At 34.6% G+C, this 14856-nt stretch overlaps 1 protein-coding gene across 6 annotated transcripts in view; it reads left to right on the top strand.

The window, feature by feature from the left end:
* Positions 1–14856, top strand: part of LOC111688408 (protein furry) — a 137348-nt gene that overhangs the window by 36209 nt on the left and 86283 nt on the right. For all 6 annotated transcript variants that reach the window (XM_046952268.1, XM_046952267.1, XM_046952272.1 and 3 more), the window contains exons 2-9: positions 1116–2614; positions 2689–2826; positions 4851–5191; positions 5259–5397; positions 5468–6592; positions 9814–9940; positions 10022–10223; positions 10337–10519. In XM_046952268.1, the coding sequence (XP_046808224.1) occupies positions 1116–2614; positions 2689–2826; positions 4851–5191; positions 5259–5397; positions 5468–6592; positions 9814–9940; positions 10022–10223; positions 10337–10519 (3754 nt within the window). The remainder of the gene's footprint in view (positions 1–1115; positions 2615–2688; positions 2827–4850; positions 5192–5258; positions 5398–5467; positions 6593–9813; positions 9941–10021; positions 10224–10336; positions 10520–14856) is intronic.

Genomic DNA, 14856 nt, shown 5'->3' with positions numbered 1-14856 from the left:
TTAACCGATGTTGACGATCGTATATTCATTCGAAAGTTTGCGGACCAATGTTTGCTCTTCCCCAGATCAAAATGTGTCCAAGAGAATATATACAGGACCGTATATCTCTTTGAATCTTCCCACTTTTCTAAGAACGAATTTTTATCTCTCTGCCTTACCTTAGTCAGAAAAACCGAAGACTGCCAAGATCTATTCTTTGCTTTATCAACCCTTGTTCGACCGGCATTAGGAGTAACACGTGAAGAAGCACTACGCAACTCCTCCTCGAAGGCATGTTGAACATTTTTTTTGGATTCGCCAGCAGGAGAATATGACACTGTTAACCGATCATGAGTAGTTATGATAGCAATATCATGCTTTCCTTCTGAATGTAGAATTGTTTCTCCCCAAGTTACAACGACCAGAAGGTCGTTCACATAGCAGTCCCATAAAATTTGCCCCTCATGCTGTCAAATCTTGTCATGAATATCAGTCATAGTCAGATCTTCCTCAAAATACTGTATTTGCCCATGACTTAACATGCACAGTAACTGAAAAGTGCGTAGCGTCTATTGCGTAATTTTCGTTGTTCGTACTGCCGCAGTATGTCGTAAAGGTGGATTAAACAGCTCTTTACCATGACACTGAGTAAGCACCTAGGGCCTGGGTATAACTACCACTAATCTTGAACTTAAAAGTTCATCTATAAAGCAATATTCGCAGCGGAAAAGCCCTTTACTACTAAGAGCGAATCTGCAGTGGCTAGTCACGCTTTACCATGACGCGGGGGTCAGTTTGGAACCTCTTTAAAACTATCAGTTACATACCTTGATTTTAAACGTTTATAGTTTCTGTCTATATTATACTCTATAGTCTAGTCTACTTCATTAAGTCGTATAAGCTAAGTAAATGTGTAATTAAATATGTATGTATGTACTATAAATGTATAATTTTCTAATCATTAATTAAACATATTCAACATTCCAAACATTTCAATACAATCATCAATTGTGTGTGTTTGTGTGCATTTTGATATCTTTCGCTATAAAGTTAATTACGAATTAAGCGCTTTACTTGTAACCCAATGATCCTAATAATAAATAATTAATTTCTTATTTCACTCCTTTAATTACCAGGTTCAAATCCAAACCAAAATGAAAATATAAACACATCAACTACCTTAGGTAGTCCTACCACAAGAAATGCTCCAAATTCACCGACAACTACAAGTCCCACTGTAGGATATGAAGAAACACAGCTGCAGCAACAACTGCAGCAGCCGACGCAGCAACAACAGACTGTAGCTTCAAACGTAGCTACCGTAGCCACTATACCAGCCAATAACAACAATCCAACACCTGATAACAACGAAATTTGCCTTACACAACCACAGCGTAACTCCACAAATTCCAATGAATATCATCAACAGTCTACACCCAAATCTACACGTAATACAAATATAACCCAGGGTACAACAGCGATAGTTGGTGACTCGACATCGCCTGTTGCGGATAATAATAGTGAAAAGAATACCTTGGCAAATGAGGAAAGTCCTTTGCCACAAAACTTTAACATAATAGAAAGTAGCACTTTAAATGAGTCACAGTTGGTGGCCACAGGTGCCAATACAATTGACACGGGTGGTGGAGGTGGAGGAGGAGGGGGTGTGGCATTAATAAGTAGCACAACCGCTAATGTAAACCCACAGCATAACCAACAAATAATAAACAACTATCAGGGTATAACATCAGGCGCAAACACACAAAACGGTGCTATTCGTACTTATAATCCCATAATGATACCACAACGACAATCCCTATTACCCTGGGGTACTAATTCACGTTCCTCTATAATTAATGTTATACCCTATACAAATCCCATTGGCACTACAGGCAGTACCTTAGCCAACTCAGCAACCATAAGTAGTAATCAATTGGAGACTAACGATGCCAACTCCTTAAGACCCGGAGAAATTGTTATGCGTAATTTATTCACCGATTTTACGTTGCAGGCTGAAAAGAAAATCGAATTGGTAATGTTGGAGAGTGTAGACAAACCACTTTCGAAATTGTTGCAGCGTGGTGAAGATCAACAATTTGATCAGTTACTCTCCGCCTTGGGTAGTGTAGCCGAACACTGTTTACCATCGCTTCTGCACACTCTGCTCGCTTGGCACAAACGCCAACTTTCCGATGCTGAAATTAAAAATGATCTCAAACGTATGGAAAAGTCAGTAGTAAATCTCACAAAACCTTTAAATTCACAAGATATAGAATTTCAATTGCAACGTCGCGAGGCCGCTGTTGAATTCATATTTTGCTTGGCTCTCATCGAAATTCTCAAACAGCTGCCATTTCATCCTGGCCACGAGGATTTGGTTAGAAATATTGAAAATTTAGCTTTTAAACATTTCAAATACAAAGAGGGTCTACAGAATAATCCCAATGCTCATAATATACACATGATTGCCGATTTGTATGCCGAAGTCATTGGTGTTTTGGCACAGTCACGTTTTAGTTCAGTGCGTAAACGCTTTATGAGTGAACTGAAAGAGTTGCGAGCCAAAGAACCGTCACCGCATACAACACAAAGCATTATTAGTTTGCTTATGGGCATGAAATTCTTTAGAGTTAAGGTGAGTTGTCATAAAAAGACAAAGTGTTTGGTTTCCATTTAACTATTTGTGTTTTCTTTTTTCTTTGTTTTTAGATGGTGCCCATAGAAGAATTTGAGGCATCGTTTCAATTCATGCATGAGTGTGGCCAGTATTTTTTAGAGTTGAAAGACAAAGATATTAAACATGCTTTGGCTGGTTTATTTGTAGAGATTCTAGTGCCTGTCGCTGCGGTAAGTTTGATTAAGATTAGCGTTCATAATTCGTTGTATGGTTAATTACAATTAGCTTTTAAATATTTAAACTATATGAGAAACTTGAGTAGTAATATTGATAATAGAAGTCTTTTAATCTTAAGTTAAATTGTTGCATCATGTAGACCATAACCAAGGGAAAAGTATCAGAATTGCAACTTGATTTCATGTGTCGGTTGGTCTCATCAATATTTCGTTCACAAGAACGAGGGTTTCTTTAAAATTTTCGGATCAATAACGTTTTTAACAGTACTTGTTGTAGTTTTTTAAAGATGTAGCTATACAACAATATTGTTGGGGGTACAGCATCAATTTTCAGTCATAAAAACTGTGCTACTTTAGCAGGATATGTCCATAAATCTATTGGACATTTCTTGGCGGATGCTTTGTTCACTTTTGGATCCTGTGAATCACTACATATGTTCTCCTTGTATATGATAAAAGTCCTGAAATACCTCGGGGAGCAAAAAATATTGCGAAACCATGTCTTGATACCTGTATATTTCCACCGGAATCAATAACAATCGAAATAAAAAAAACTTAAATGGTGGACCTGGCAACTTTATAGTCAAAGTTCGGCAGATGGAAAATTGTTCAATATGACCAAGCTCTCAGGGCGAACAGCAGATTCAAACAACTACAAAATGTGCTGAAATAAGTATAAGACAGATTTCAAGTGAGTAAAACGGGATTCATAGATGTCCTACTGTGAATCTGTTGAAAACGTCATTGATTTGTGAAGATTTAGGTGAATTTTATTCAAAAACCTTAAGTTAATTAAATATTAAGGCAACTCACGGACTTAGTTCAGAGACATACTCCCTACTTATGGAAACACACTTCCCTGGTTATGAGGACTTTGATGCTAGCGTAGTAGGGATTCATAGATGTCCTACTGCGAATCTGTTGAAGACGTAAATGTTTTGTCTAGTTTTAGGTGAATTTTATCCAAAAACCTTAAGTTAATTCAATATGAGGGCAACTTACGGACGGAGTTCAGAGACACTCTCCCGACTTATGGAAACACACTTCTCTTTTTATGAGGACTTTGATGCTAGCGTAGTAGAGCAGACCCATAAAGTTGGGTGATGAACACTTTTGACACTTAAAAATCGCGGAGAACGGTTTGCGCTTTTTACCTATATTTTCATGAGATATATGAGGATGGAGAGTGGTTAGTGTAATATTTTTTCTCATGACTGGAAAAGCATGTTCTATCAGCCTTTGGTATTGTCTGTTAAAGACTCTTAAGTGACTGATATATCTTTATCTTAAAAGCCATACCCACTTCATTAATAATACTCAACATGCATATCTTAAGGGTAAGTCAGTTAAGAGTGCGCTTAATGAGGTGATGGGTCGTATTGTATTGAGCACTGCCTTGACTGTGTTTTAAGACATATAATAAGCCGTTAATTATAATAAAATAGATCTCATTAAGAAGTCATTACATACACATGGGGTCTACGATTTCCTGGTGAGTTGGATAGTTTATATGCTTTGATATGAGTTGATAATTCTATCAACTCAACTTTATGGATAGAATTAAGAAAAGTGATGCCAGGAGTATACCATAAAGAGGAGTGTTATTTTTTTAAAAGCGGTTAACTTGATTATGAGTGTTCGAATCTAAATGTAGGAGAGAGGAGATACATTTTCCCAACAATCAATGAAGTCATGCAGATGCCGTTTAGCTACTTAACGGACATGATTCTGTACCTACTTCGCATTGATTAATATGTTGAGAGCGTGGCCGCTGAGACTCTATGAGCCATCTTTAGTAAGACATCAGAGCGTCAGTCACACTAAAATTATGTACTAGGTTTGTCTAACAGGGAGTGGGGAGATTTTGGATGTTGAAACATTAGATATCTTGTAAATAGATTTTCAAATATGATAAAATTTTAGGTTCTTCATACAATAAAGAAGTGTTACCAGTTTATCTTTCCTTTATTCGATGAGCTCGTAAATATGCTATAATTTTAAAACTTCTTCCATTGCAGGCCGTTAAGAACGAAGTTAATGTTCCTTGTGTGAAAAATTTCGTCGAGCTACTTTATATGCAAACCTTAGATGCCTCCACCAAATCAAAACATCGCCTAGCACTTTTTCCCCTCGTAACCTGTCTTCTATGTGTTTCACAGAAAACATTTTTCCTTTCGAATTGGCACTATTTCTTGGCCATGTGTTTAAGTAACTTAAAGAATCGTGATTCGAAAATGAGTCGTGTGGCTTTGGAATCACTATATCGTCTGCTGTGGGTCTATATGATACGCATAAAATGTGAATCGAATTCGGCAACACATTCTCGTTTGCAAAGTATAGTGAATTCTTTGTTTCCCAAGTGAGTATTGTTTTGTTTTTCAAATAAAATTTACTTATTTACTAAAATTAATTTTACGGATTTACAGAGGCTCAAAAGGTGTCATACCACGTGATACCCCCTTGAATATATTTGTGAAAATTATACAATTTATAGCCCAGGAACGTTTGGATTTTGCTATGCGAGAAATTGTTTATGATCTATTGTGTGTGGGCAGGTCTATAAAGGTGGGTTAGCTATAGTACAACTGTTAAAGATTTTTATAATAAAACATAATAATTTTCTCTTCTTCTTCAGTTAATTTTAAATCCCGAACGTATGAGTATTGGTTTGAGAGCATTTTTGGTGGTGGCCGATTCTTTGCAGCAAAAGGATGGTGAACCTCCTATGCCTCGCACTGTACCAGTTCTGCCCTCTGGAAATACATTGCGTGTAAAGAAAACCTACATTAATAAAATGCTTACAGATGACACCGCACGAAGTATTGGCATGTCTACGTATTTTCCTCACGTACGTCGTGTATTTGTGGATATTTTACGTGCCCTAGATGTTCACTACGGACGTCCGCTAATGATGACAAATACACAAAATCAAAATAAAGAACCCGACGAAATGCTATCGGGTGAACGTAAACCCCGTATTGATCTCTTTCGTACATGTGTGGCTGCTGTGCCACGTTTAATTCCCGATACCATGACTCCGCAAGAATTGGTTGATCTTCTATCACGACTGACCGTTCACATGGACGAAGAATTGCGCATGCTAACACATCAGTCATTGCAAACGTTAGTAATTGATTTTCCGGATTGGCGTCAGGATGTCGTGCACGGTTATACACAGTTTCTAGTGCGCGATGTCACCGACACTTATCCGCAATTATTGGAAAATTGTACTCGCATGCTGTTTGTGTTCCTGAATATCTGGCGTTGTGCCATCAATGTTAACGGCAATGGTAATTCGGGCACAAATACTCTAAAAACTCCCACTTCCACCGGACTCACAACTACCACTAATGCCGGTGTCACAAATACACAAAATGTTTTGCAGCCCGGCACGTCAGTCGCTGGCGTCGGTATTGTGGGCAAAGATACCGCTACTAGCCAATTATCAAGTGCTAGCAATGTTAAGAGTATTAACACCAATTCAAGTGCCACATCGAGTATCACATCAAGTGGCATGTCGAGTATTACACAGGCTACTGTTATTAATATGACCGATGCTGGAAAGAAAAATGAAATTCCATTGGCAACCACACTACATTTTGTTGAAGGTTATGCCTTGGTATTGCTGTGTAATTATCGACCATATTTGCGTAAATTGGCAGCTATGATTTTAAAGGAGGTTAAGAATCTAATGAAGGCTTTGGGTATACCGGAGACTGAACCGCCGTTGTTGGATGTTATTGATAAATGTTGTCCACAGGTAAGAGGAGAGGAAAAGGAAGATGTAAAAGTTTTTGCAAAGAACGTTGTATCGTTTATCAAAAAAGTCTAAATTATTTTTATAAGTTTAGTTGAGATTTTTCTTAGTCTATGAAATGAATGGATTAAAAGCGGATCATAAATCTTAGATACAAAATAAATCGCGGTACACTAATCACAGGTTATGGTTGGGAGGGTTATTTATTGTAGGGAGACGACTGCGATTCAGTTTGATTTAAAGATATATTAATTTGTAAGACAGACTCTGATCTAAATAGATCCGGCACAGTTCGTAAAAGACTTTGTCGGAAGAAATCTTCAGTGAATTCTTACCATAGTCTGAAATCGATAAAGCGGGTTTCCCTCCTTTATAAAAGCTAGAAGATTACATTACTTCCCAGTTTGTTGTGAACATTTATGTCTGTAGTTGTTAGTAAAAACTTGAATTAAACAATGACTCACTAAAATCCCTATCAATGCAATAAGTTTCATATTTGCCTTTGCATTAAGTTGATTATAGAGTACTTTACAATCCATTTAGCTTTTCTAAAACATAATTTAAAAACAACCAGTTAAAATTCCTATCAGTTAAATAGATATCTTGGTTACCTACATATGCATCAAGTCTTGACAATAAAGTCTCTCTCTGCAACCCAAAAAGAGTAAAATAACGTAAATGATAAATAGTTGATTGATTTTAAATTGTATGTTTTAGGGCGGATTTTACTGATAGAGATAATCTTCATTCTTTGGTTAAACCGGGCTTAATATAGGTTTCGTGTTTTTCAGTTATCAGTAAAGTTACTTATTATCTTAGTTTAACTGAGTGTAATTGGCCAATTAAACTCAAGTTATAAGTGAGAAAACATAATTAACAAAATAATGATTTCGGAAGAACAAAAACAAAATATTTTAAGTAAATTTCAATTTTCTGATTTGTTTTATTTCATTAATTATTGTTTTAAATTTTTATTTAATATTTTTCCAAAATTTTCCATTTTACAAAAGTATTGTTTGCAAAAAACAGCTGTTCATTGTTTATGTTTTTGAGTGAAAACTTGGCAATACTAACAAAGTTAACTGAGCTTAAATCTAAAACTGAAAAACACAATTATCGGTTAAAGTCCGCCTAAATTTGTTCCGAGTTTAATCTAACAGCAAGTTAAGCCTGGTTTAACTGAGGAGTAAGAAACCCGGCCTTAGTGTTCGAAGTTTTTCTCCAATGGCTATGAGACTCATCGAGTCGAGTTTGTGAAATATGACGTATTCATTGCGCTTCTAGGGTATTCTGACTACAATTGTTACAGTTAGAACTATACAATAATCTAGAACTACACAATTATCTAATCTAGTTCTACATCAATTACCATCCCTAAAAATTGTACTAATTTAACTGGATGTGTGTGCTTTTTGCAGTTGCTATAGCCGACGACATTTATGCGGCATTCTGCGAAAGGGGAATTGATGGCGTCTCTATAAATGACGTTAAAAGCTGCCTTATACCAAGAATTATCTAATGGGTCCTGCACATATGTATATGCATATTTTCTCCATGTATATACGAAGATCCTTCCTGACATTCCTCGAGGTAGTAATCAACAGTGTGATGTTAAATTTGGAGTTAATCCTTCGATGATTACTCAGTAGAAACTATTTTGCCATCATAACATTGTGTTTCTTGAATAGGATAATCTTCCGAGGTTATTTTGACAGCATTAAATGTTTCACTGAGAGAACGTGACCACACTCGAGCATGATTAAACATTGACCGACCGATCGTTTTATATGAAATAAGTTATTTAATGTTATCCCCAAGAGTACCAGAATAATTTCAATTATTCAGCCTATTGCTGTCAGCTACAGCAACAAGAACAATATCCTGACTATCAATAACTGTTTGATACTTATCTCTTTGATTTATGTGATATCCTTGATCATGTACTATGTAACAGCTAATGAATGGGATTATTTGACTTTTCGATGGCTGCTTTGGTCATAATATAATTTTTATACCCTACACAACTTTAGTGGGAAGGGTATATTGGGTATATGCTGATGTTTGTAAAGCACAATAATATACCTTAAAGTATACCAATCGTCGATTTAGCTATGTCCGTCTGTCTGTTTGTCCATGTAAACTTTGTAATCAAACTACAGGTCGCAATTTTAAAGATAATTCAGTAAAATTTGGTACATTATCTTCTATTGCCCCAGGGACGAAGCCTATTGAAAATGGTTAAGATCGGTTCATTATTTCACTTAGACCCCATACAACTGAACCCCTCAATAGGTCTTGTAAGATAATTCAATGAAATTTGGCACATGATATTTTATGGTACCGTAGACGAAGCCTATTAAAAATTGTTAACATCGGTCCATTATTTCTCCTAACTCCTATATAACTGAACCCCCGAATAGTGCTTTTAAGTTTATAATTATATATGTTTAATATACTCATATCTCGACAAAGACCTGCAAAAACCAGGTTCTATACAAGACTTGATGACCCTCACGAATTCCATAATAATAGGTCCTCATATGACCCTAGTCCCTATGAAAAGCAATTCAACAATAAACGGCTTAAGTATGTATATCTGAGGCAAGGTAAAATTCAACTTAAATGCTTTATTATGGCAACTAATTTTAACCCACCATTTCTTTTAACTGGCAAATGCCCTTGTTAGAATCCCTATACTGCCCTAATTCAGCCCTTTGGCTGCTCTAATCTCTGCTTCTACATTAGTCACTGAGTCTGCATCAGCGATATAGACACCGGTTATTAGTTAATAAATTATGTTCGGTTAATTGATTTTAAAAAGTGAACTTTATATTGGAGCTTTGGTCAATTATGGACCTATCCGTATTTCAGTTGTTAAAACTGAATGTTAGTTCTATATACAAAATGTTGTGGTAATATCGATATTTTATAGGCAGTTATTTCAAATGAATGCAGAAGACCTGTGACAAAATTTGTGGAAGAAGTTTCTATAGCTTCTAATAAAACTAATTATTAATTATAAAAAAGTAATATATTTATGGGTTGTTTCGGAATTTTTCTCATTTTTCCTGACTTTACTGATTACATTTTGAACCTTGTAGCTTTTTACATTTTAGATAACGATATACATATATTAATATTCGCATTCATATAATTTCGCCTTTAACGTAAACTTTTTAATTTTCTTATTATTATTATTTCTTTTTCCTTATACCATTCAACAGGTCCTAGAGAAATGTTTGCCACATTTGCCACAGGCTGAGAAAACAGCAATATTAAATGCTACGCAAATAGATTTACAATGGATTGCAGAACGTTCGAGTGGTGTGTGGTTAGGTGGACTAACAGATGGTAAGTATCAAGTACATTTACGCTAACAAGACAACAAACTTTTATGACATTTTTCCCTTTCAAAAATTCTCTTTTACACAGACAATTCAAAATCCTCTACCTCTACCTTGAATTTATCGCAAACCAGCACAACACCACAACAACAATTTGATCCATGGTCAGCATGTTTGTTTGGTTTTCTTGAAAGAGATCGCATTTTACAGAAATGTCCTTCAGCAGTCGCCCAAGCATGGCCAATTTGTTACGCCAGAGTAACAACCCTCTATAGCGTCATTGACCCCACGTAAGTATTATCTTGGTCCCTTTTATTGTTTTTAGTTAAGTTAGTGTTTTGTTGTATTTTGTTGTTTCCCTTTTTAATTAATTAAATTTATATTGACTTTCTCAACCAAACAGACCGGTGAGTGACAATCGAGCATCGCTGTTGCGTTCATCCGCACCAACCAAGAAGGTGCCAACCGAAAGTCAAAAGGATTTTTATTTGCGTTTGTGGCGCAATCAAGTCGTCATGGCAATGCGTTTGGTACCACAAATACCCAGTGTTGCTATACGTTGTGCTTCACCAGATTTAAGTTTAAGGTAAGTTGTATTATTTTATTTACTTTTTTTCTTTTGATTCTCTACATGTTCTTTACTATACTATTATCTTTTACATTGTGTTATTGTTTGTATTTATTTTTATTCAATTCTACATATTTATTGTTATTATTTTTATAACAAACATTTCAACATTTTCAACTCACTCCAATTGTTTAAGTATTTGATTTGGGTTTGTTCTTTAAACTTAAGTTATTTTATTTTATTTCATTATTTGTTTCATTTTATATTTTGGTTTGTTTTATGGTTTTCTCTAATCGTATTTAAGTTTATAATATTTGTATTATTCTCGTATACAATTCAAATTCATTTAATTCATTAAGTATTTAAGAAAAACAAAAAGTTAAAACACATCTTTATTATCATTTTATGTACTCCTATCATAATTTCGTAAATAAAAACATTTTTATAGATTTATTTTAAATTCAAAGGGAAGTATGTATGTATGTCTGTCTATCAAACTAGTAAATGTTTACACTGTACGGAAAATTCTAAGCAATTCTAAGCTTCTATAATAATGTTTGCATTTCCTTTTCGATTTGTATGCTTAGTAGTTCTTTTTCGCACAGTGTAGATTTTTATAAAGGATTAAGGAGCACTTAAAATTGCATGAATTTTGTTTTCATTTGAATTTCATTTGATTTAAAAGTTTCAATTTCATATGAATGAGTTCTTGTTCGTAAAATTAAGTTTAATACACACCTGAAATTTTTTAAGTATTAACACAAGCAATTATGTAAAATATAAATTCTGGGAATTTGTAATACAATTCTAAAATGGAATCCTTTTTACTGATTCATGATTTTAGTAAAAAAACAAATAATAATAATTTTACAAAATATTATTTTGCAAAGTTATACAAATTTTGTTATTTGGAATAGAATTGTCAAAAAAAAAAAAAAAAAACAGATTATTTATCGATAAAAGTCTTCTTAGATTTGAATACATATGACCATCTACATATGTAGTCTAAAGTATAGTAATAGGTTAGGTTGTTAGGAGGATGTATACTACATCCAAAGAAATACACCTAAGACACAATCGGGCCTGTTGTGCGCTCCTCATCATGAGAAAAAAAAAGTAAAAACTAAATGAATTATTTTTTAGTGTTCCGAAACTCAGTTTTCTGAACGTAATTCCTAAGAATCTACCAATTAGTGTTAGTCAGGAATGTTATTTCCGGAATAACATCACTTCCAAGATACTTGGATCCAAGTTCGACGTATGCCTAACAGTGGCAGAGAGAGTGCTCCAGAGTTTCACTGTCCTCTCCACATGCACTACATACGTCTGAATCTGTACGTCCAATTTTGCATAAATGAGCTCGTAATCGTGTGTGTCCACTCAGAATACGTACTATCATACTAACTTCAGATTTGCTAATTTTGAGGAGATTTTTCGTCTTGCTCTCATCAGGGTCACCCCATAGCATTTTCGTGGTTTTACCCACTATTTCATTATTTCAAGAAGTCTTATGGTGTTCCCTCACCCATATTTTTAGTTCAGCTTTTGTTGCGTCGAATGGTTTTGCGTTTGTCAGGTTAACTGTCTCGAGCTTCCTTCCCTTTAAAAGACTTAAAGTAATAATTTCTTAAAATAGAAAAGACTATTTCCCTGTAGTCTTCTTAGAGTTGAATACACATGCTCATCTACATATCGTCACCTAAAATGCAAACGGCCCTATTTAAATTTTTAAAATTTTACAGGAGAAGCAATTTACTATTTAAATTGTTTAAAAGTTTGATTCTATCAACGCGATTGTTTAATACCGAAACGTATCAATTGTTATGATAGTTGACAATGACGTGTATACAAATGGACTTGTTACCTTTAATATTTAAAAAGATAGGGTTTAGTTTTTTGTCAATAAAATCACTAATTTTTATCAGAAGTTTTGATAAAAAATACATTAGAATCATCAATAAAAACGATTTAGATTGATTTTCGGTTAGTTAAGGCCATTCGCGTTTAAGGTGACGACACGTAAGTCTAAAGCATTGGCGGTCAAACATGCCCGAAAGATCTATTGGACATACATATGTATGTATAATTATTTATTTTTATTTGTTCAAGCAATTAATCGCTTAAATTGTAACGATTAAACGATCGACTGTTAATCATTTGAGTATCTATTAGATACATTTAATAGACACACAAACTATATACATACATCAATACCTACATATATACATACATACATGCATACATCAACACATTTTTACATCAAAATGTGCATCAATACATACATTCCTCTCGTTATTTATTTATAATACTAAAAATATGAATAACACAAATATGTACAAACATATAATTTTTTTCAGTGCAAAACACACATATTTTCATTTATGTTCTCTTTTATATTTTGCACTACAACATATGCGTTTTAAATATTCTCTTTCTGGCCACCACGGGTCTAAAGTAATAAGTTTTCAAAATAGAACTTTTTTATTCGATACAAAAAATTTCGTTGGTGTTTTAAATAGGACACTTAAGTTGTAACATATTGATGTGAATAAAAACCATGATAGTTTGAAAAAACGATTGATATTTCTTTAAAGTACATTTTTGTCAAGTTGGATCAACCAAGCGCATATATTTTTATGTTGTTGTAGTAGAGACACCTAAAATTATAAAGTTAAATTATACCCTACACTTCTTCACTCTGATTGATCAAATCAGCTAGATCTAAACGCAGTAGCCGATCCGCATCTGTTGACTAGATCCAAATGGATTCAGGTTCAAGCTGAGTTGAATTTACCCTGCAGTTGAAAAGGTTTTAAACAATGCGTGGTCCTATGTCACAAGTGTCATATATTTTCGAGCAATCCGACAACATGTACACTCTCCCGATTTTAGTAACACAAATAGTACACCACTTATTACGACATTTGAAACAACTGGGAGACGACCTCTTAGTGCTAATTCCGTTAGACTGTAGTTCGAGTGGCTCCACCGATGACATATCAGTAGAAAGTACTTTGATATCATGAGGTTCCTTAACCTAAAACATCTTCGTCACGTCATGCAGATATTCCTCAGACGTCATTTGAACACAACCCGTTACAGTCCTAAGTGTTGCATTTTTATAGTTTTCGAGTTTCTTCCAATGCTAGTCTCTAACTGGCGCTGCGTTTAATATCCACGAGCGTTTTGAAAGTCAAGATATATATAAGTTTAACAGGATTGACGAAAAATCTGAAATTCGGGAAACTCCCTGTTAAGTCTCACGAGACTGGGATCTCTGGTTCATAAACTTCGTGAACTACAAACGTCCCCTACGTATAGTTCTTAGTGTTGTTGTAGAGGATGTAAATAAATGCATATATCCCGCCTCAAGGGTCAAGTGTCACAAGGAAAGCTCTTTGACATCTGTTAGGCTTGATTAAGACCGAGGTGATGACGGTAAATAGTGTTTCAAGTATCTTGTCAAAAAGTGACAGAAAGGGATAATGGCTGATACTTCCTGGCTTACACTTTCCGTGGTTTAAATTGAGGACATTTGTTAGGTACTCAACTCACGGTTAATCCAATTTTTTAAACATCAACATTGTATATACCATCTGGGCCAATATCATTCCATGATTTAGCATCTTTCATCGTTGTTAAATCATATGGTCTGTCAATTACTCGAAGGTCGTTTTACTTCGCTCTTTTGATGTTTTGTCTCTGTTAGGGTTCTATATAAATAGACATACAAAGTCGTTCGAGTACGTTTGGGGTTGTTGTCGGTGTGACTGAGTTGAGTTGTTCTGGTGCGAAGAACCGATTGTCTTGGAAGGAAGGTGTTTGACTGGATTCCACAGAGATCTGACTGCAACAATAGTTAACTGGTTCCAAAAGTAACCTTTGTTTGATTTGCTTTTAATTGATTTGCCCACTTTACCCTCTTGCAGATCTTTCGGTTGACTTATGATGTAGATTTGTGTGTTTAGACCAATAAGTGGATGTACGAATTTGTACAAATATTCCTTATTATTTTTTACATGGATTTCTCCAAGTCTCCTCTTTTGAATAGGAAATGTTTGGTTCATTGTTTGTACTGAACATTAAGGCAATGTCTTCCAACCGAACATCACACGGAATATTTTGGTAAATGATAGTATTCAACTTGAAGTTGACTTGTATTCAACAACTTGAAGTCAAACATAATAAGTAAAATATTAAAAAAATATATGTACGAAATTTTTGTTTGATTAAAAAATTAAATTGTTAAAAAAGTTGACTAAAACCTCTTTTTGATCTTAAGGTAAATCCCACTTTCACTAATTTAGCCAAAAAAATCCCTAAAAATTGTGAAACTCGTTCAAATATATATATAT

This window comes from Lucilia cuprina, chromosome 5, assembly GCF_022045245.1.
Source record: "Lucilia cuprina isolate Lc7/37 chromosome 5, ASM2204524v1, whole genome shotgun sequence".
Classification (NCBI taxonomy): domain Eukaryota; kingdom Metazoa; phylum Arthropoda; class Insecta; order Diptera; family Calliphoridae; genus Lucilia; species Lucilia cuprina.
Note: the sequence above shows the minus strand (reverse complement) of the source record. Positions and strands in the feature narration are given on the sequence as shown.